Genomic DNA, 19,496 nt, shown 5'->3' on the forward strand with positions numbered 1-19,496 from the left:
TTGGGTTGGGTTTGGTTGGGTTGGATTGGGTTGGTTTGGGTGGGTGTGGTGTGGTTGGGTTTGGTTTGGTTGTGTTGGGTTGAGTTTGGTTGGGTTGGATTGGGTTGGTTTGGGTGGGTGTGGTGTGGTTGGGTTTGGTTTGGTTTGGTTGGATTTGTCCTCTCAGCTGGAAGGAAATTTGGCTTTGCCCTGCCCAGTTTATGCTGGTTTTGGTGGGGTGGGGGTGGGGAAATTTCCCCCCCCACACTGTGTCCTTTGGGTGCCAATGCTGCCTGGTCTGCACCCAGCAGCTGGAGCTGGCACTGCCTGCGCTGCTGGGGGACTCCCAACTGGGTAGTACTGGGGAAAGGTCCCTTGGTGAGCTCAGGCTGCCCTCTCCTGCAGCCCAGTGCTGGGCACAGACCTTCCTGGGACTGGCATGGAAAGGGATAGAACAGAAGGGATGGGATGGGATGGGATGGGATGGGATGGGATGGGATGGGATAGAACAGAACAGAATGGGTGGGATGGGATGGGATGGGATGGGATGGGTGGGATGGGATAGAACAGAACAGAATGGGTGGGACGAGATGGGATGGGTGGGATGGGTAGGATGGGATTGATGGGGTTGGAGAGGATGAGATGGGTAGGATGAGACACGGGACAGGATGAGATGGGATTGGATGGGATGGGCTAGAACTGAGTGGATGGGATGGGATTGGTGGGATTGGACAGGATGAGGTGAGATGGGAAGGATGGGATGAGATGGGGCAGGACGAGCCAGATGGGATGGCAAAGGGCGGGTGGCACGGGATGGCACGGAGCCACCCTCTCCACTCCCTGCTTGGTCCTCCCTGCCGCACACCAGACGCCAGTTGGTAACCTCCAGTTGGTTTCCTCCCCCTCCAGGTTGCCCACCCTCAGACGCGGCAGTGCCACCGTGCCCCGGGCCCGCCGCGGGCGCCACATCCCCTCCGTGCCCCCTCCCCCCATTGCCCCTCTCCCCAGCCCGCAGGCTGGCCGCGGCAGGGCCCGCGGGGGCGCGGATGCCGCAGCGCCTGACCTTCAGCCTCTGGGACTACGGAGTCTTCGGCCTGATGCTGCTGAGCTCCACCGGCATTGGCCTCTTCCACGGCCTGGCCAGGGGCGGTCAGCAGACCCCGGAGGACTTCTTCACGGGGGGGCGCCGCATGTCGGCGCTGCCCGTGGGGCTCTCGCTCTCTGCCAGCTTCATGTCTGCCGTCCAGGTGCTGGGGGTGCCAGCCGAGTGCTACCGCTACGGCGCCAAGTTCCTCTGGATGTGCTTCGGGCAGCTGCTCAACACCTTCCTCACCGCCCAGCTCTTCCTCCCTGTCTTCTACCGCCTGGGGCTCACCAGCACCTACGAGGTGGGCACGGAGTGGGCGCGGGGGTGGGCGCGAACGTCCCGCTCCGAGGGCTGGGATGGTGCCAAGGAGCTGCCCTTTGTCCCCCCGTCCGCAGTACCTGGAGCGGAGGTTCAGCAGGAGCGTGAGGCTGTGCGGGACCCTGCAGTATGTGGTGGCCACGGTGGGTGCCCGCGGGGCAGGGCTGGGCTGGGGGCAGTGGGGGCTTGGCAAGGGGGGGTTGGATGCTGCCTGCCAGCGAAGCCTCCTCCTGCCCTCCCGGGCTTGTGTTTTCCATGGCTGGGAGCAAACAGCTCCTGCTGGGAGCTCTGTTTGGACTGAAAACCTCTCACTTGTTGTGCTTGGGCAGCACCACCACACCTTGTCCTTGTACCCATGGGCAGCTGTCCCCTGCCCGGTGCCCACGGTGCCCACGGCGCCTGCGTGACGGGTGCTCATCAAGACCTTTGAGTGTCCCTCTCAGCCCTGGGTGCCCATCAGGAACCCCTGGGTGACTACTGAGACCTCTGGGTGCCCATCAAGTCTCCTGGGTGCCCATTGAGACCCCTGGGTACTCATCTCACCCTGGATGCCTATGAAGATCCCTGGGTCCCCATCCAGACCCTTGTGTGCTCTTCTCAGCCCTGGGTGCCCATCCCGACCCCTAGGTGCCCAGCACAGCCCCGGGTGCCCACCGAGCCCCTTTGCTTTCCAGGGCTCAGAGCAAAGAGCTCCTGCTGGGAGCTCTGGGACGAGAACCTCCCACTGGTTGTGCTTGGGCAGCACCACCACACCTTGTCCTTGTGCCCACCGGTGCAGCCATCTCCTGCCCGGTGCCCACGGTGCCCACGGTGCCCACAGGATGTGGCACTGACCCCCTGCCCTTCCTCCCACAGATGCTCTACACAGGGATCGTCATCTACGCCCCAGCCCTGATCCTCAACCAAGGTGCGGTGGGGGGAGGGCCGGGGGGGGGCTGCTCCACGCCGTGTCCTTGTCCCTGGCTTGGGGGCATCTCCCTCCCTGCCCCCCCCGGGTGTTGTGTGCCCCCCGGGGCTGTGCCCAGCGCCTGCTGCTCTCCTTCAGTGACCGGGTTGGACATTTGGGCATCGCTGCTCTCCACGGGAGTCATCTGCACCTTCTACACCACCATAGTGAGAGGGGAGCGGAGCGCCGGGCGGGGGGAGAGGTCCCGGGGGGGGGGGGGGGGGGGGGGGGGGCTGGAGGGTGCCCAGCGCTGACCCCCGGCTCCGGCTGCCGCAGGGCGGGATGAAGGCTGTCATCTGGACCGACGTCTTCCAGGTGCTCGTGATGCTCTCCGGCTTCATGGCCGTCATCATCCGCGGGGCGCTGCTGGTCGGGGGCCCCGGGGCAGTGTTCGCCATCGCCGCCAACGGCTCCAGGCTCAACTTCGGCGAGTGAGGGACGGAGGGAGGGAGGGAATGAGTGTGTGAGAGTGAGAGTGTGAGTGTGTGAGTGTGTGTGAGAGTGTGAGTGTGTGTGAGAGTGAGAGTGTGTGTGAGTGACCATGTGTGTGTGTGTGTGAGGGAGGGAGGGAATGAGTGTGTGAGAGCGAGAGTGTGAGTGTGTGTGAGAGTGTGAGTGTGTGTGACAGTGTGAGTGTGAGTGTGTGTGTGTGTGACTGATAGTGTGAGTGTGAGTGACCATGTGTGTGTGTGTGTGAGGGAGGGAGTGAATGTGTGTGAGGGAGAGAGGGAAGGAGGGAGGGAGTGAGGGAGGGATGGAGAGAGGGAGGGAAGGAGGGAGTGAGTGTATGCGAATGAGTGTGAGTGAATGAGTGACCGCGTGTGAGTGAGTGAGTGACTGTGAGTGTGCCGCCCCCCCCCCTCCGCCTCACCGAGTGCCCCCACCCCAGCTTCAGCCTGGACCCCCGCAGCCGCTACACGGTGTGGACCTTCCTGGTGGGGGGCACCTTGGTCTGGCTCTCCATGTACGGCGTCAACCAGGCGCAGGTGCAGCGCTATGTGGCCTGCCGCAGCGAGCGGGACGCCAGGCTGTGAGTGCGCCGGGGGCGGCCGCGGGGTCCTGCTCCGCCTGGGATGCGGGAGAGAGGCTGCTCCTGGAGCGCGGGGCGAGAGCTGGCTGCAGCTCTGCGTGTGCCCATCAGGGAGCTCAGTGCCTGCCTGGACCCTGCACCCCTGCACGGGTGTTGCACGGACCCTGCACCCCTGCACGGACCCTGCACCCCTGCCTGGACCCTGCACCCCTGCACGGGTGTTGCACGGACCCTGCACCCCTGCACGGACCCTGCACCCCTGCCTGGACCCTGCACCCCTGCACGGGTGTTGCACGGACCCTGCACCCCTGCACGGACCCTGCACCCCTGCCTGGACCCTGCACCCCTGCACGGGTGTTGCACGGACCGTGCACCCCTGCACGGACCCTGCACCCCTGCACGGACCCTGCACCCCTGCACGGGTGTTGCACGGACCGTGCACCCCTGCACGGACCCTGCACCCCTGCCTGGACCCTGCACCCCTGCACAGACCCTGCAGGGTGTTGCATTTGCGTGGACTCTGCACCCCTGCCTGGATGTTGCATGGACTCTGCGCTGCCGAACAGAGCCTGCACGATCCCTGCACCCCTGCACCCTTCCATGGGGGCTGCATTTGCATGAACTCTGCACCCCTGCTGGGCCCTGCACCCCTGGATAGAGCCTGCATAGTCTCAGCACCCTGGCATGGCCCTGCACCCCTGCACCGATCCTGCCCCCCCCGCACCACCTCCTCACCCCTGCACGGAGCCTTGGATGGGGACCCTGCAGCCTCACTTGGGCCCTGCCTGGACCTTGCCCCCTCGCAGGGCCCTTTGCAGGGCTCCTTTCACCCTGCCTGGCCCCTGGGCCCCTCCCGGGCTGCCCTCAGCCGCTGCCCCCCCGCAGGGCGCTGCTGGTGAATCAAGTGGGGCTGTTCTGCGTGGTTGGCTGCGCCGTGGGCTGTGGCCTGGTGATGTTTGCTCTCTACCAGCACTGTGACCCCCTCCTCGCCGGCTACATCTCGGCCCCCGACCAGGTACCAGCCCCCCCCGGCCCTGGGCACCAAGCTCCAGACTCCTGGGTGCCCATAGAGACCTCCGGGTGCCCATCTCAGCCCTGGGTACCCATAGAGACCTCTGGGTGCCCATCTCAGCTCTGGGTGCCTGCCAAGAGTCCTGTGTGCCCACTGAGACCCCCAGGTGCTCAGCTCAGTCCTGGGTGCCCATCAAGATCCCTGGGTGCCCATCTCAGCCTTGGGTTCCCATCAAGACCCCTTGGTGCCCATCCACACCCTGGCACAGACACTTTGCCCTCCCCAGTACATGCCCTACCTGGTGCTTGACATCTTCCAGACGTGCCCAGGGGTGCCAGGGCTGTTCCTGGCCTGTGCCTACAGTGGGACCCTCAGGTGAGGATTGGGGCACCCTGAGGGGCATCTCCCCACCCCCACCCCATGCCACTCACCCCCAGCTGGGTGCTGGGGCTGAGCTGTGCCACCTGCCTGTGCCCCAGCACGGCCTCCACCAGCATCAATGCCATGGCTGCTGTCACCCTCGAGGACATTGTCAAGCCCAGGCTGCCCACCTTGGCACCACGGAGGCTGGCACTCATCTCCAAGGGGCTGTGTGAGTGGGCACTGGGAGTGGGCTGGGTTGGGCCAGGCCATGCTGTACCATGCAGTGCCATCTGTGCCATGCCTTGCTTCTTCATCCTGTGCTATGCCATCTCATGCCATGCTGTGTCATTCTATGCCATGCTACCCCAGCCTCACGCCATGCTGTGCTTTGCCACCCCAGTCAGTGATGTGCCATCTTGTGCCATGCACTGCTACTCCAGCCTGGAATATGGCATCTCATGCCATGCCCTGCCATGCCATGCCAACCTCCTCCATCCAGCATGGCACTCATTTCTGCCATGCTGTGGTGCCAAGCTGTGCTGTGCTCTGTTACCTCATGCTGTGCCATACTGTACCATGCCATGCCACACTGTGTCACTCTGTGCCATGCCATGCCAAGCCCCTGAGCCTCTCCCATCTCACCCACAGCTCTCATCTATGGCACCTCCTGCATCACGGTGGCAGCCCTGGCATCACTCTTGGGCGGGGGGGTGCTGCAGGTGAGTCCCCAGCACCCACAGCCTGATCCTGCTCATCCCCCCCAACCCCTGCCACGGTGCCTGCTGAGCTGTGCCCAGCCAAGCAGGACCCTGCCACACACCAGCGGGCACCAGAGAGCCCTTCAGGTGCAGGCGAGAGGAGGGGGCTGGGGCAGTGCCAAGCTCCATCCTCCTCTTCACCCTCTGTGCCCCTCCCGTGCCCCCTCCCCCAGTGCCAAGGAGGGGGCAGTGGGCACAGCTTTGGGTGCCCTTCCAGGGCTCCTTCACCGTCATGGGGGTGATCAGCGGCCCCCTGCTGGGGGGCTTCGTGCTGGGCATCTTCGTGCCCCACTGCAGCACCGGCGTGAGTCGGGGGGCACAGGCTGGGCATGAGTGCCAGGCTGGGGGGGTCTGGTGGGGCTGGGGAGGGTGGGGGTGCAGGGGTGAGTGCCAGGCTGGGGGAGCTCTGGGGGGCAGCACAGCCCTGAGCCCTGGGGAGGGACTCGAGGGGGGGGGGGGGGAAGTGCAGGAGTCCCAAAGCTGGGGGGGATTTGGGGGTGCAGCTTGGCCTTGAGTCCTGGGGGGGCTGTGGGGCCCTGGGGGTGCAGGGTTGAGCCCGGGGAGGCAGGTCTGGGGGGGGGGGAGATGTCTTTGGAGGTGCAGCTGCTCCCCGAGTCCCGGGGGGGGCTGGGGGGGGGGCTGGAGGTACCACACAGCCCCGAGGCTCAGGCTGGGGGGGTTGGGTTGGGGTCTGCACCCCCCCAGGCTGCTCCCCCCCCCGTTCCTCTCTGCAGGGTGTCCTGGGGGGCCTGGCCGCTGGCTTTGCCCTCTCCTTCTGGGTGGCAGTGGGGGGCACCCTGTACCCCCCCAGCGAGGGCACCATGGGGGTGCTGCCCACCTCCGGAGCCCTCTGCCCTCCCTACAACCTCACCGCTGGCACCAACAGCACCCTGGGCCTGGCACCACTGCACCCCCCCGGCCAGGGCCCCCCGACCCCCCCACGGTGAGAGGCTGCGGGAGGGGGGTGTGTGTGGGGGGAATCCTTGTGACGTCACAAACTGCGGTACCTGTTCACTGTGACGTCACAGCACTGACCTCACTCCTTGTGATGTCACAGCACTGCCTTTGAGCCTCATGATGGCACTGCCCTGTGCCCCCTCACTGTGCCACCACAGCAGTGCCCCCTCACTGTGCCTCCCTCTGCTGTGCCCCCTCGCTGTGCCCCCGCAGCAGTGCCCTCACCACCATGCCCCCCTCTGCCGTGCCCCCTCGCTGTGCCCCCGCAGCAGTGCCCTCACCACCATGCCCCCCTCTGCCGTGCCAGGCCGCCCATCCTTGGGGACTTCTATGCCATCTCCTACCTGTACTACGGCGCCCTGGGCACCCTCACCACCGTGCTCGGGGGGCTCCTGCTCAGCTCCCTGCCAGGTGAGGCTGGGGCCGGGTGGGGACAGGACCCAGCTCGGAGGGGGGCGCTGGGGGGGGGTGTCCCCAGCTCGGCCCCGCAGCCCCCCCCACCCCCTGCCCCCTCTCCAGCAGGGCAGCGCAAGCGGCGGCAGCTGCCCCCCGGAGTGCTGTGGGCAGACGTCTCCAGGCAGAGCTCCTCCGTGGCCCCCACGGGCGCCGAGACCCGCGGGGAGGAGCCCCCGGGCAAGGCTGAGCCCCCCCAGGCGCTGCCGCAGAGGCTGCATGGGGAGGAGGGAGCAGAGCGGAGCCCCCCCGAGCCTGCCAGCGCCACCGACCTGCTGCTGCGGGAGACCCACGTGTAGGGCGCGGGGGGCACGGGGGGGGGGGCGGGGGCGCGGCGGGGGGCGCGGGGGGGGCGCGGGGGGGCCTGCCCCCACCGCTCCCTGTCCCGAATAAAGGCGGAGCCCAGCTGGGGGCTGCAGAGTCGAGCTGGGGGCACAGGCGGGGGGCGTGGGGAGGGTGCAGGGCGGGGCCAAGGTGCCACGCCCTGGCGTGGGCGGGGCTGGAAGGGGCCTCCGGGGAGCAGCCAGCCCCAGCCACGCCCCCATCGTCCTCTGACAGCCCCACCCCGGTAAGTCCCGCCCCTCAGCTGGCAAAGGCCACACCCTGCTAAGCCCCACCCATCACGTGGCTGTGGGGTTTGTCCTGTTTAGCTCCACCCACCTGGTGACAACAGACCACGCCCTATTCAGCCCCACCCATCACGTGACAGCTCCACTCTGTTACGCTCCACCCCCCAGGGAGCAAGGAGCCACACCCCGTTAAGCCCCACCCAGCAGGGGGCAGTGACCTCCTAGGCCCCGCCCATGACAGGCAGAGACACACCCCCTATAGGCCCCGCCCACCGGGGGCGGAGCCACGCCTCGCCACGCCCTGCCCGGGGCGCCGCCATCTTTGTGGCGGTCAGGGGCGGGAGGCGGAGCGGCGCGGACCGCAGGGGGTCCCGCGGTGCTTCCGCCGCGCTGCGGGCGCTGCCGTGCGGCACGAGCTGCCGTTCCGACCGCTGCTGCCTCCCGCTCCCCGCGGGGCTCCGCCGGGGCCTGGCTGCGGCCGGAGCAGGCCTTGCCCTCAACAAAGATGGCGCCCGCGGGACCCAGCCCTGGCCTCGCCCCGCCCCTTCCGGTGCGGCCGCGGCGCGCAGCGGTGACGCACTCAGGGCGCGACGGGCGGGGCGGCCGCCGCCGGTAGGAGCGGGCCCGGGCGGCGGGGGGGGGCTCGGGCCCGGCCCGGGCGGGGGCGGAGCGGGCAGGGGGCGCGGAGGGGACCAGGAGGAGGGGGAAGGGCGGAAGAGGCCGGGACGGGGAGGGCTGGGAGCAGAGGGAAGGGCTGGGCCCGGGGGGCGGCGGGGGCGGGGGCGGGGGCGGCAGAGGGCAGCGGAGCGCGGGGGGGCTCTGCCGGGGCCGGGCGGGGCAGGGCCGGGGGAGGTCTGCAGTGGCGGAGGAGGAAGCAGCGAAGGCTCCGCCGTGGAGGGGCAGTCCCAGGGCATGCTCTGGGAGGCTCCGAGCCCCGGTGAGCTGCTGCGGACGCTGTGACAAGCAGGGGGGGCTCGGCGGCAGCTGCCGGCCTGCGGGGCAGGCTGGACCGGGGGCTGGGCCGTGGCAGCAGCCCCTGGGGGGGGGGGGCGAAGCCAACACCCAGCCGCCCCCCCCCCCCCCCCCCCCCCCCCCCCGCCGCCGCCCCCCCCCCCCCCCCCCCGCTGCCCCCCCCCCGCCGCTGCCCCCCCAGCCGATGGTAGCAGCAGAGGGCTCAGCCCCAGCACAGGCTCTGCACAGCCCTCGGGCGCCCTGCACCCTCCGAGGCTGCTGCCGTGGCCGGGACCCTGTGGCCTTTGGTCCAGATGAGTCACAGAATGCATTGGGCTGGAAGGAGCCTCCAGAGCTGCCCCAGCCCTGCCCTGCCGGCCCAGGGACAGCCTCCACCGGAGCAGGCTGCCCACAGCCCTCCAGCCTCACCTTGAGTACCTCCAGGGATGGGCCTCAGGCACCTCCCTGGGCCACCTGTGGCAGTGTCCCAGCAGCCTCCTGCTGCAGAACTTGCTCCTCACAGCCACTCTGCTCTGCTCTGCTCTCATCTCACACCACTGCCCTCAGCCTGTCCCCACAGCCCCTCCTGAGCAGCCCCTCCCCAGCCTGCAGCCCCCTGCAGATGCTGAGCTGCAGCTCTGAGCTCTCCCTGGAGCCTTCTCTCCTCCAGCCTGAGCAGCCACAGCTCTCAGCCTGTGCCCACAGCAGAGGGGTCTCAGCCCAGATCACTTTGTGGCCTCCTCAGGACCCTCTCCAGCAGCTCCAGGTCCTTCTGTTGGGCCCCAGCCCTGCAGCTGAGCTCTCCCCAGGGCAGAGCAGAGGGGCAGGATCCTCTCTCTCCATCCCTGCCCACACTGCTTTGGCTGCCCTGACCCAGCTGCAGGACCTTGCCCTGTGCCTTGCTGCCCCTCAGGAGCTCTTCTCAGCACCTCTGCAGCTCCCTCTGGCTGCTGCCCTCCTGCCCTCCCTGCTGCCTCCCTCCTGCTTGCTCTGCTCCATCCCCCAGTGCTGGCAGCTCCTTTGGTCCCAGCAGCACCAGCAGATGGATTTGGGGCTTGCAAAGTGCTGCTGCTTTTAACTGAGTAGCAGCAACTCAGCAGCTTAATTGGTGGCTTCAGAACTATTTAATGAGGCAGCAGGGGACTGCCCTGCTGAGGATGTGGGGCAGGGCGAGCAGAGATCCCCCTGCCTGAGCTGGGATCTTGCTGGGCCTGTTCTGCCCAGGGTCATTAAAGAGAGTGAGGCAGGGGGGAAAGGGCTGAGAGCTGCTGCTGCTGCCTGGGGTGGCAGTGACCCCAAAGCCTAGGGCCAGGCTCTCAGTGCCAGCTGCTGCTGCTGCTGCCTGGGGTGGCAGTGACCCCAAAGCCTAGGGCCAGGCTCTCAGTGCCAGCTGCTGCTGCTGCCTGGGGTGGCAGTGACCCCAAAACCAGGGCCAGGCTCTCAGTGCCAGCTGCTGCTGCTGCCTGGGGTGGCAGTGACCCCAAAACCAGGGCCAGGCTCTCAGTGCCAGCTGCTGCTGCTGCCTGGGGTGGCAGTGACCCCTGAGGTGCTGCCCAGGGGAGCTCACCCTCTTGGTTTGCCTCCCCAGAGCACCGTGAGTGATGCCCAAGAAGTTCCAGGGGGAGAACACCAAGTCGGCTGCTGCCCGTGCCAGGAGAGCTGAGGCCAAGGCAGCAGCCGATGCCCGGCGGCAGCAGGAGCTGGAGGATGCCTACTGGAAGGATGAGGACAAGCACGTGATGAGGAAGGAGCAGAGGAAGGTACCGAGGTCCTCACCCAGCCCCGGGGGTCCCCAGCGCCTCCCCCACCCCCACCCTGGGGCTCTGCTCTGGGGGTTGGGGCAGCAGAGGTCAATTTGTGGCTTCCCAGGGAGGTGAAGGCAGCTGAGAGGGGGAGGGAGGAGGAGCTCGGGAGCCTGCTGGGCCTCGGAGTCCTCCTCAGGGAGGCAGTGGAGGCTTGGACGTGGCAATGCCTTAGGGCCTGGGGCTGAGCTGTCCCATGGCCTGGTCACCTCTTGTCCTCTCCTCCCATCCTCGCCCTCCTCTCCCTCCCTCCTCTTCCTCTTCCTCCTCCCTTTTATTTCTCTCCCCTCCTCCTCTGGTTTCTGCACCCCAAAGCCATCAGCACCCTTCAGGGGTACAAGGTTTGGTTTCTTTCCCTCCTCACCTCTCTGTGCCCCACACCAGGACCTGTCTCCCACCCACGATTCTCTCTGCCTCCCTCCTGCCAGCTTCTGCCTCCCTGAGTGTGCAGTGAGTGGAGCCCTTTGGGGGCTCTCCCTGGGTTATTTGCATCACCTCCTCCTGCTCCTCAGCTGAGTTGCCTCTGAGGTGGTTCCTCCAGCCGGGTGCTGGCAGGGGGCTGCTGGGCTGACTGCTGCTGTGCCACTGGGTGCTTGCTAGCAGGGTGGGCAGGCAGCCAAGGTGCCCCCCATGCCCTCAGGAGCTGTGTGCTGTGGTCAGCTGCCTGAGGTCAGCTCTCAAAGGTGGGCTGAGGGGTTGGAATTCGCCTTCCCAGTCCCCTTAATGCTGCCTAATTGCCTCCTGCAACAGGGACTCATTGTTGCCCTGCTTAAGACTCAGCCACCAGTGACCTACTTGTCTGGGGCTGCCCCAGCAGCCTCCTGCAGGCGTGGGGCAGGAGCGGTGCAGAGAGGCTCTGGGAGCCGCAGAGAGGCAGAGCCAAGCCTCAGCCGCGGCTCCGGGCTGGGGGCAGCACTGAGCTGCGCCTCGGGCTGCAGGCCTGGGCTGCACCCGAACGGGGTCTGTGGATGTGCCTGCTCCTCACAGCGTCCCCGCCCTGGGCACCTCTCAGCTGCCAGCAGCACGAACCTGAGCTGAGGAGAGGAGCTGAAGGAGGCTGAGGCGAGGCTGGGGCTGGGTGGTGCTGAGCAGCTGGCACAGGGCAGAGAGGAAGGGGAGAGTTTGCTGGGGAGGGTCAGAGCCATGGAATGGGCTGGGCTGGAAGAGTCTGAGCCCAGCAGTGCCAGGGGGCACCACCAGCCCGTGGCCCTCAGCACCACAGCTCCAGGGCTGTGCACTGCACCACTGCCCTGGGCAGCCTGGGTCAGGCCTGGGCAAGCCTCAAGAGGCAGAAATTGTTCCTCATGGCCAAGCTGGCCCTGCCCTGGGGCACCCTGAGGCTGCTTCCTCTTGTCCTGTTCCTTGTTCCTGGATTGAAGAGCCCAACCCTGCCACCCCCCGGCTGCAGCCTCCCCTCAGGCAGCTGCAGACAGCAGTGAGGTCTCCCTCAGCCTCCTCTGCCCCACACTGCTCCCCCCCAGCTCCCTCCCTGCTCCTCCCCAGCCCTGCTCTGAGACCCTGCCCCAGCTCTGGTGCCCTTCTGTGGGCCTGCTCCAGCTCCTCAGTGCCCTCCTTGCTGGCCATGGCCAGGGGCTGCAGGAGGGGAGGGTTGGTGTGGTGCAGGATGTGCTCAGCACCTTGCAGCTGGTGCTGAGCAGCTCTACCCACTCTGGAGCTCAGCCAGCCCAGCCCCTGTCCCAGCAGGGCACCCCCAGCAGCTTGCCCAGGGGCACAATGCCCAGGGCGGGTTGGGAGCTCTGCACAGGAGACTCCACAGCCTCTCTGGGTAGCCTGCTCCAGGCCTCAGCACCCTCACACCACACAACCTTCTCCTGCTCAGGTGGAGCCTCCTGGGTGCCAGTTTGTGCCCAATGCCCCCTGTCTTATCAAGAGAAGCTGCAGGGCCCCTGCAGGATCCTGGTGTTGTGCCAGTGCAGAGAAACCTCTTTCCTCCTGCACAGAGCCCTCCTCCCGGGGCACAGAGCCCTCCTCCCGGGGCACAGAGCCTTCATCCCGGGGCACAGAGCCCTCCTCCCGGGGCACAGAGCCCTCCTCCCGGGGCACAGAGCCCTCCTCCCGGGGCACAGAGCCTCCCCCCCACACTGGGAGCTGTGGGACCCCTCCAGTTCCTGCCCTGCCTTCCCCAGCTGCTGGGCTCAGCTCCTCCCTGCTCTCTGGCATTTGCAGCTGCGTTGCTATTTGTGGAGCCAGGGAGCTGGCAGCAGCGGCAGGGACTTGTCACAAGACCTGCACAGAGCTCCACGCTCAGGTTTCTCCTGCAGCTGGTCCAGATCTGCTCAGCACCACTGTGAGGAGCAGAGGCTGAGCCCTGGGGCTGAGCCTGCACAAGAAGAGCAGCCCCAGGGGGGAGCTGAGCAGTGCTCAGCAAGAGCTGAAGGAGCTGTGGGTGGCAAGAGCCTGAGGCCAGACTCTGCTCCCAGTGCCAGGCCAAGGGGTGGTGCAGTGCCCACCCCTGGAGGGGTCTCAGAGCCCTGGAGCTGTGGTGCTGAGGGCCAGGGGCTGGTGCTGCCCCCTGGCACTGGAGAAGCAGAGAATGGTTTGGGTAGAAGCCCTCTGGGATCATCCAGTCCAACATCCACCCAACCCCACCCTGGGCACCCACCCATGGCCCCAGGTGCCGCTGTTTGGGCAGGGAGGGTGCAGTGGCTGAGCTCCAGAGGTCTCTTCCCACCTCCCCCTCAGCACAAACCTCCCCAGCAGCTGCCGAAGGAGCCAGGAGCAGGCTTGGGCAGGTCGGGGCAGGACTCGGTTCGGAGCCAAGCAGCCAGGTGAGGTTCAGGAGGAGCCTGAGCTGCTGCTCGGCTCCAGAGCTGCCAAGAGCAGGAGGAAAAACCTCCTCAGAACACAGCATCAAAGGGCACAAACGCTTGGGTCTGCAGACAGCCCCAGGCGGCTGCTCCCGGCAGGAGGAAAGCTTCACCTCGGCCCCCTGGGAGCAGCTGGGGCCGAGGAGAGGGGAGGAGGAGGGTGGAAAGAAGCCATTAAAGGGCTGAAGGCTTTATTGCAGCTGGCAGGTCTCAAATCCTTGGTCATTAGTGGCAGAAACAAAGGCCCAGGGCCCTGGGGGGCTCCAAAGGGCAAACTCTGCTTCCTGCCCCTGCCTGCTCCCTGCCTGCTCCCTGCCTGCTGCTCCCATCAGGGCCTCTGCTGCTAGCAAAGGTCGAGTAAACAAAGCTCCTCCCTGGCCCGGGGTAGGAGAGGGTTTGGTCACTGCTGGAGGGAGAGGGAGGGAGAGGGAGAGGGTTCATCTTCCCCGACCCCCCGCAGGCAGCAGGCACAGCTCCAGCCAGAGCAGCTGCCCAGGGACACAGCCAGGCTGAGCTTGGATGTCCCCAGGGATGGGAACTCAACACCTCCCAGGGCAGCCTGTGCCAGCCTCTGCCCACCCTCCCTGTGCAGAGCTTCCTCCTGCTGCCCAACCTAACTCTGCCCTGCTCCAGCTCCAAACCACTGCCCTCAGCCTGTCCCCACAGCCCCTCCTGAGCAGTCCCTCCCCAGCAGATATTGAGCTGCAGCTCTGAGCTCTGCCTGGAGCCTTCTCCAGGCTGCACAGCCCCAACTCTGCCAGCCTGTGCCCACAGCAGAGCTTCTGCAGCCCTCTCAGCATCTTGGTGCCCTCCTCAGGACCCTCTCCAGCAGCTTCTTGCCCACCAACACCCCCAGATCCTTCTCCCTGGAGCTGCTTCCCAGCAGGTCACCCCCTGAGCTGCCCTGGGGCCAGGAGTTGTCCCTCTCCCAGGGCAGGACTTGGAGTGAAGCTCTTCCCTTAACGTTTGACCCCGTGGTGGTGTCACCCCTGGGAGCAGTGGGGGACATGAACTGTCCTGGTGCCTCACCCAGCCCCAAAAAGCTCTGCCCCAGCTGCCCCAGAGCTGCTCTCTTGCTCCTTCCTTGCTGCCAGACCTCACAGGGCCTGGGAGAGGAGGAGGGGAAAAGCCTTGAGGGCAGTGTTGACTGTGCCATGGCCTTGTCAGCCTCTTCTTAGGGCCTCGGAGGGCCAAGAGGCTCTTGAACACCTCGTGGAGGGCCTGCAGGAGCTGCTTCGGCTCCCCGGGGCTGGCTTCAGCCCACTCCTGCCAGCCCCTGGGAGGAGCAGCAGGAGGAAGCCCAAGCTCCTGTCTCGGCAGGAGCCGAACTTCGCAGCTCCTGGCACTCGTTGGAGTGGGAAAGGCAATCTGGCTGCTGCCCACCGCGGCTGGCACCTCCTGCTGCCCCCTCCTTCTGTCCCCTCCTGCTGCCCCCTCCTGCTGCCCCCCCGCGCCGGGGCTTGGGTTTCGCTCTGCCTGGCACCGCCGCGGGGAGCCGGGAGCTGGCTGTGGCCGGGCGGGGAAGGGTCCAGGGCGCCCTGCCCAGCTGTGCCCAGCTGTGCCCAGCTGTGCCCGCGGGCCGGGAGCGCTGCCCTGCTGCTGCGCAGGGCTGGGCTGGTCCCTCCAGCTGGCGGGGAGCTGCGGCTGGAGGCCTCCTGGTCCTCTGGTGCCTTGCAGGAGGAGCGGGAGAAGCGCAGGCTGGAGCAGCTGGAGCGCAAGAAGGAGCTGCAGCGCCTGCTGGAGGAGGAGGACTCCAAGCTGAAGGGGAAGTCGCCCAAGCAGGTCCCCGCAGGCAAAGTCACCAGGGCCCAGATCGAGGAGACCATCAGGAAAGACCAGCAGCAGAAGGAGAGCTCGGACACAGGTCTGGTGGTGTGGCTCTGGGCATCAGCTGCGCTGCCCCCGCCCGGGCACTGGCCCAGAGCAGGCTCAGCAGCTAAGGAATGAAGGTTTAAGCTCACAGCCTGGCACCAGTGCCAGGCAGATCTCTGCAGCACGGCTCAGAGGCTCACAGCTGTGTGCAGATAATGCCCAAGTCCAGAGCAAGGCAGAAAGGCAAAACCTCTCCCAGCAGCAGACTACCCAGGAGAGGCTTCCAGCCAACCCTCCCCCTCCTTCCAGCCAACCCTCCCCCTCCTTCCTTCCACCCTCTCCACCCCCTCCGTGTCTCAGAGTCTCCCTTACATGCAAGGTGAGTTGGAGGAGGTCAGCAGAGGGGTTAAGGAGGTGGTGAGTTGGGTTACACAGACCCAGGCTGGCAGAGGTTCTCTCACCTGTGTTTGTGTCCTTGCTCTATGCCTAAGCAAGGCCTGGGAGTGGGGTGGGCATCAGTCTGGTTTCTCCTCAGCCAGTCACTGCTTTCTCTCATTAGAAGATCCCAGTTAGCTTCCCAGCAGCCCAGGTGGTGCCCAGGAGGGCCATGGGTGGGGGCTGTGGAGTGGGAAAGGGTTGGGCTGCTCCTTCCTCACCTGTGCTGCTGCAGGGCAGAGGTGCTGGGAAGCAGCTGCAGCCTGCTCTGCTCTGCTCTGCTCTGCTCTGCTCTGCTCTGCTCTGCTCTGCTCTGCCTGGGGTTGACACACACAGAGGAGACCAAGAAGCCTCCTGTCACCTGGGGGTGGAGCAGGGCTGCAGGGCCAGGAGCTCTCCTTGCCCAGGGCTGGCACTGAGGGCTCTCAGGGCTGGCACTGAGCATTCTGAGGGCTGGCACTGAGGGCTCTCAGGGCTGGCACTGAGCATTCTGAGGGCTGGCACTGAGGGCTCTCAGCCCTTTCTGCAGGGAGCTTTGGGCAGCTCCACCTCTGAGGCTGGACTGGGTGCTAATGGCTCTGCCTTTCCCCTCTGCCTGCACAGTGGAGAAGGAGAAGACTCACTTGGAGGTCCCCTTGGAAGAGAACATCAACAGGAGGGTCCTGGAGGAGGGCTCAGTGGAGGCCAGGACAATCGAGGATGCCATTGCTGTGCTCAGGTAGGTGGCACTGGGATGTCCTGGAGGTGTCACTTTGCTCAGGAGGAGCCCAGGGACACTTCTGTCCCCAGCACTGGCTCCTGACAGAGCAGGACTTGTGCCCTGCCCTCATGGTCACAGCATCACAGAGTGGTGGGGTTGGAAAGGATCTCTGGAGAGCATTCAGTGCCAACCTCTGCCAGGGCAGGGGCACCCAGAGAAGGGCACCCAGGAACAGCTGAGAAGGAGCTGATCAATGTCAGTGTCTGAGGGCTGGGGGTCAGGAAGGGCCAGGGCCAGGGCCAGGCTCTGCTCACTTGAACCAGGGGACAAGAGGAGGTGGAGGTAGACTACAGCACAGGAGGTTCCACCTCGATGTGAGGAAGAACTTCTGGACTGCAGGGATCCCAGAGCCCTGGCACAGGCTGCCCCGGGGGGCTGAGGAGTCTCCTCTGGAGCCCTTCAGGCGCCCTCTGGGTGTGTTCTGCGCAGCCTGCGCTGGGCTCTGCCCCTGCTCGGCAGGTTGGGCCTCGCCGATCTCCGGAGGTCCCCTCCAGACCCTTAGCGGCCGCGGTGGTGGCGGGGCTGGGGCGGAGGTCCCTGAGCGGCTCTGTGCCGGCAGCGTGGGCGGCGGCGAGCGGCACCCGGAGCGCAGGATGAAGGCAGCGTTCACAGCCTTCGAGGAGCTGCACCTGCCCCGCCTCAGGCAGGAGCACCCCAACATGCGTCTGTCCCAGCTCCGGCAGCTGCTCAAGAAGGAGTGGATGAAGGCCCCAGAGAACCCCATGAACCAGAGGCACAAAGCCTACAACAGCCACAAGTAGGACTGGAGCTGCTCGGCCGCCCCCACCCCCACGGACAGGGCCCCGCTGGGCGCCAGCAGCAGACACCAACAGCCTCTTCTGGTTGCCTTCCCCCCCCCGCCCTCCCCCACCTACCCCTGGGCTTTGGGGGTGTTTCTTTTGGTCGTTCTCTTCTTGGTGTGAAGATGAGGAGGAGGCCAAAGCTTGCCCTGGGGCTGCCCTGCGGGCCCGGCTGGCTCTGCCTGTCCTCCCCCTGCCGCTGGCAGCTGGTGCAGAGCAGCCTGGGCAGACTAACACCACCTTGGTACCTCCAGAGGCCTTTGCTGTCCTCCAGAGCCAGCTCCTAACTCACTTCCAGACCTCTGGCGTGGGCAGCACTCCCGAGGTGCAGCTTGTGGGGACCTCCACCTTGGCCAGCAGCCTCCAATAGACCTCTGCGCAGCCTGGACCTGAGCCCAGCCCTGTCTCTGCTGGGCTTGCCCCACGCCCTCGGTGCCCTGCAGGGGCCACTTGAGCTGCTGCCAGCCTCGGAATGTTCCCAGCATGATCCCAGGCTGGGATTGGTGTTGGTCACCTCCAGCTGAACCAGGGAGGAGGCACCAGAGAGGGGGCAGAGGCTGGTCCAGCTGGGAGGTGTGGAGAGGAGAGAACCTCCCAGGGGGGAAGAGGAGGAACAGGGCAGCACAGCTTGGGTCTGCCCAGCCCACGCAGGGCACTGGTACCAGGCTTCTCTGTGTGACCTTCCTGGTGGCCGTGCCCACAGCTGGTAGGGCAGGAGGGCTCCTGGAGGAGGTTACAGCCCCACACTACCCAACAGCTCCCCAGGAAGGGAGGCTGCAGCCTCTCCCATCCCACTGCCTGCTCTCAGGATCAGGCCAGAGGCTTCCTGCTGGGCCTGAGGAATGAGCCTGGCAGGCTGCTGGCTGCACTTGAGGCCACCAGCTGGGGTGTGCCAACCACCTCTGGTGCCCTCCACCCCATGGCCCTGGCACTGAGGTCCCTTGGGAGGGCCAAGCTGGGTTAGCCCTGGCAGAGTCCTGCCCCTCACCTTGAGCAGCCTCCAGGTTTGCTTCTCCTCCCTCTCTCCTTCCACACATCTGCTCTGCTGCTGCAGCTCTCTTGGTCTCCTGCTGGAGCTCTGCCCTCTGGAGCTCTCCCCACTGGAGTTCTCCTCCCTGGAGCTCTCCTGCTCTCCTCCCTGAGCTGTCTGCTCCTCTCCTGCTCTCCTCCTCTCCTGCTCTCCTCCTCTCCTGCTCTCCTCCTCTCCTGCTCTCCTCCTCTCCTGCTCTCCTCCTCTCCTCCTCTCCTGCTCCCCTCCTCCTGCTCCCCTCCCTGGGCTCTGCTCTCCAGCTCCAGAGGCAGTGGAATCCCTTCCCGAGGTCCAGGCCCTGGGGCAGGCAGCTCCAGAGCCATCAGCACTTACTGGTGTGGAGAGGATGGAGGCTGCCAGCCCAAGAGGCTGGTGCCCAGCTTGGCATCTCCCTGGGCTTTCCTCCTGGTGATCCTCAACCAGAAAGGTCCATCCTGAGGCAGGCTGCGGGGGCACCACCTGGCCTCTGCCCCTGGGCGGGGGGGGCAGGAGTGGCACAGGAGCCTGGGGGCTGCTGAGAGGTTTGCACTTCGGTGGTGAAGAGCTTCGAGAAAACCCTTGGGGGGCTTCTCACCTCCCCCCCCCCCCCCAGTGCCCGAGGCAGGTCGAAGGAGCTGGGCCCGTGTGTGTGCCCCCCCCCAGGCCCCCAGCACAGGAGCAGTGCCCAGGGTGCCCCTTCCTGTGCCAGGGTTTGTTGTGTTTGACCCCAATTAAACCAGAAATGAAGTGAACCAAATCAGTGCTTTATTGGGGGGGGCTGGGGGCAGGTCTGGGCTTGCTCTGGGGGGGCTCTTGGTTTAATTCGGGGGGGGCTGGGGGTGTTTTCTCCCTCAAATGCTGCCTGCAGCTCTCTCATGGTCCCTGTGTGGGTGTGAGGGGGGATTTCTGAGGGGGGGGCTCCAGAGAAAGGAGGCTCTTAGCTGCGGGGGGAGTCCCTTCCTCTTTGTGTGCCCCCTCCGCCCCCAGCAGGTTGTGTCTCAGCCGCAGCCCTGGAGGAAGCTGCAGGCAGCTGCTGCCTCTCCTGCCTGCACCCTGCGACCTCTGTGAGTGTTCCCCAAACGGAGCCCCCCCCCCGTGCCCCCCTCCCCCCCAGCTCAGCCTCCATCCCTAAGTACCTGAGGATAGCCCCCCCCCGGCACGCCCCCCGCCCTCTCCTCCCCCCACCATGGTGCAGGAGCCTTCAGCTCCTCCTCGTCCCTGGCGCTGTGCAGAGGAGCCCCCCCCCATCCCCCCCCTTCTCCTCACTGCGGCACTGCCGTGTGTGTGCCCCCCCCAGCCTCCCCACACCGGGGGGGCTGCGGCATGCAGAGCCCCCCCCGCTTGTCTCTTGGTTCCTCTGACCCCCTCCCGATATCAGCCGCACCCAGAGGAGGAGGCTCCCCCCCGGCGTACAGGGACCCCCCCTTATGCTCAGAGGGTGGAGGGGGGGAGGAGATAATGGGGGGGATTCCCCCCCCAGATGCAAAGGAAGAGATCTTTGGGGGGGGGGGGGGGCAACGGAGGGAACCCCTCAGGGCGGGGCCGCCCCATAGGCACCTTACTAAGTGAGAGGTTAATGGGACCCCCCCGGGACAAAGCAGGGACCCCCCCGCAGCGTTTCCAAGGT

General features: G+C 66.4%; 2 protein-coding genes across 7 annotated transcripts; both read left to right on the plus strand.

Moving 5' to 3' along the window:
- The first annotated feature begins 758 nt into the window (after window positions 1–758).
- On the plus strand, window positions 759–7,206 carry SLC5A5 (solute carrier family 5 member 5). 5 transcript variants are annotated; one of them, XM_064174909.1, is made up of 14 exons: window positions 759–1,367; window positions 1,462–1,527; window positions 2,240–2,291; window positions 2,430–2,497; window positions 2,607–2,761; window positions 3,220–3,360; window positions 4,246–4,375; window positions 4,659–4,747; window positions 4,852–4,964; window positions 5,384–5,454; window positions 5,711–5,797; window positions 6,228–6,436; window positions 6,758–6,861; window positions 6,970–7,206. In XM_064174909.1, the coding sequence occupies exons 1-14, from the start codon at window positions 1,026–1,028 to the stop codon at window positions 7,200–7,202; spliced, it is 1,860 nt and encodes a 619-aa protein (XP_064030979.1). In that variant the 5' UTR covers window positions 759–1,025; the 3' UTR covers window positions 7,203–7,206. The 5 variants fall into 5 exon arrangements, with proteins under 5 accessions (XP_064030979.1, XP_064030980.1, XP_064030981.1 ...); XM_064174910.1 differs by having other exon boundaries at window positions 6,973–7,206; XM_064174911.1 differs by having other exon boundaries at window positions 6,380–6,436; window positions 6,970–7,188.
- Window positions 7,207–7,912: 706 nt separating this feature from the next.
- Window positions 7,913–18,626, plus strand: CCDC124 (coiled-coil domain containing 124). Of its 2 annotated transcripts, none has more exons than XM_064174923.1 (5): window positions 7,913–8,084; window positions 10,012–10,183; window positions 14,731–14,917; window positions 15,904–16,018; window positions 16,620–18,626. In XM_064174923.1, exons 2-5 carry the CDS (start codon window positions 10,025–10,027, stop codon window positions 16,819–16,821), a joined length of 663 nt encoding a protein of 220 aa, XP_064030993.1. In that variant the 5' UTR covers window positions 7,913–8,084; window positions 10,012–10,024; the 3' UTR covers window positions 16,822–18,626. The 2 variants fall into 2 exon arrangements, with proteins under 2 accessions (XP_064030993.1, XP_064030994.1); XM_064174924.1 differs by lacking the exon at window positions 7,913–8,084 and adding an exon at window positions 8,333–8,409.
- Window positions 18,627–19,496: the final 870 nt, after the last annotated feature.

The sequence above is a fragment of the Pogoniulus pusillus genome, chromosome 41 (assembly GCF_015220805.1).
Source record: "Pogoniulus pusillus isolate bPogPus1 chromosome 41, bPogPus1.pri, whole genome shotgun sequence".
NCBI classification, from domain to species: domain Eukaryota; kingdom Metazoa; phylum Chordata; class Aves; order Piciformes; family Lybiidae; genus Pogoniulus; species Pogoniulus pusillus.

Coding starts and splice junctions, on each gene's coding strand:
- SLC5A5 (XM_064174909.1), top strand. CDS start 1,026: ATGCCGCAGCGCCTGACCTTCAGCCTCTGGGACTACGGAGTCTTCGGC. Junction 2,498..2,606: donor GCACCTTCTACACCACCATA/GTGAGAGGGGAG, acceptor CGGCTGCCGCAG/GGCGGGATGAAGGCTGTCAT. Junction 5,455..5,710: donor TGGGCGGGGGGGTGCTGCAG/GTGAGTCCCCAG, acceptor GTGCCCTTCCAG/GGCTCCTTCACCGTCATGGG.
- CCDC124 (XM_064174923.1), top strand. CDS start 10,025: ATGCCCAAGAAGTTCCAGGGGGAGAACACCAAGTCGGCTGCTGCCCGT. Junction 14,918..15,903: donor GAAGGAGAGCTCGGACACAG/GTCTGGTGGTGT, acceptor CTGCCTGCACAG/TGGAGAAGGAGAAGACTCAC. Junction 16,019..16,619: donor GATGCCATTGCTGTGCTCAG/GTAGGTGGCACT, acceptor CTGTGCCGGCAG/CGTGGGCGGCGGCGAGCGGC.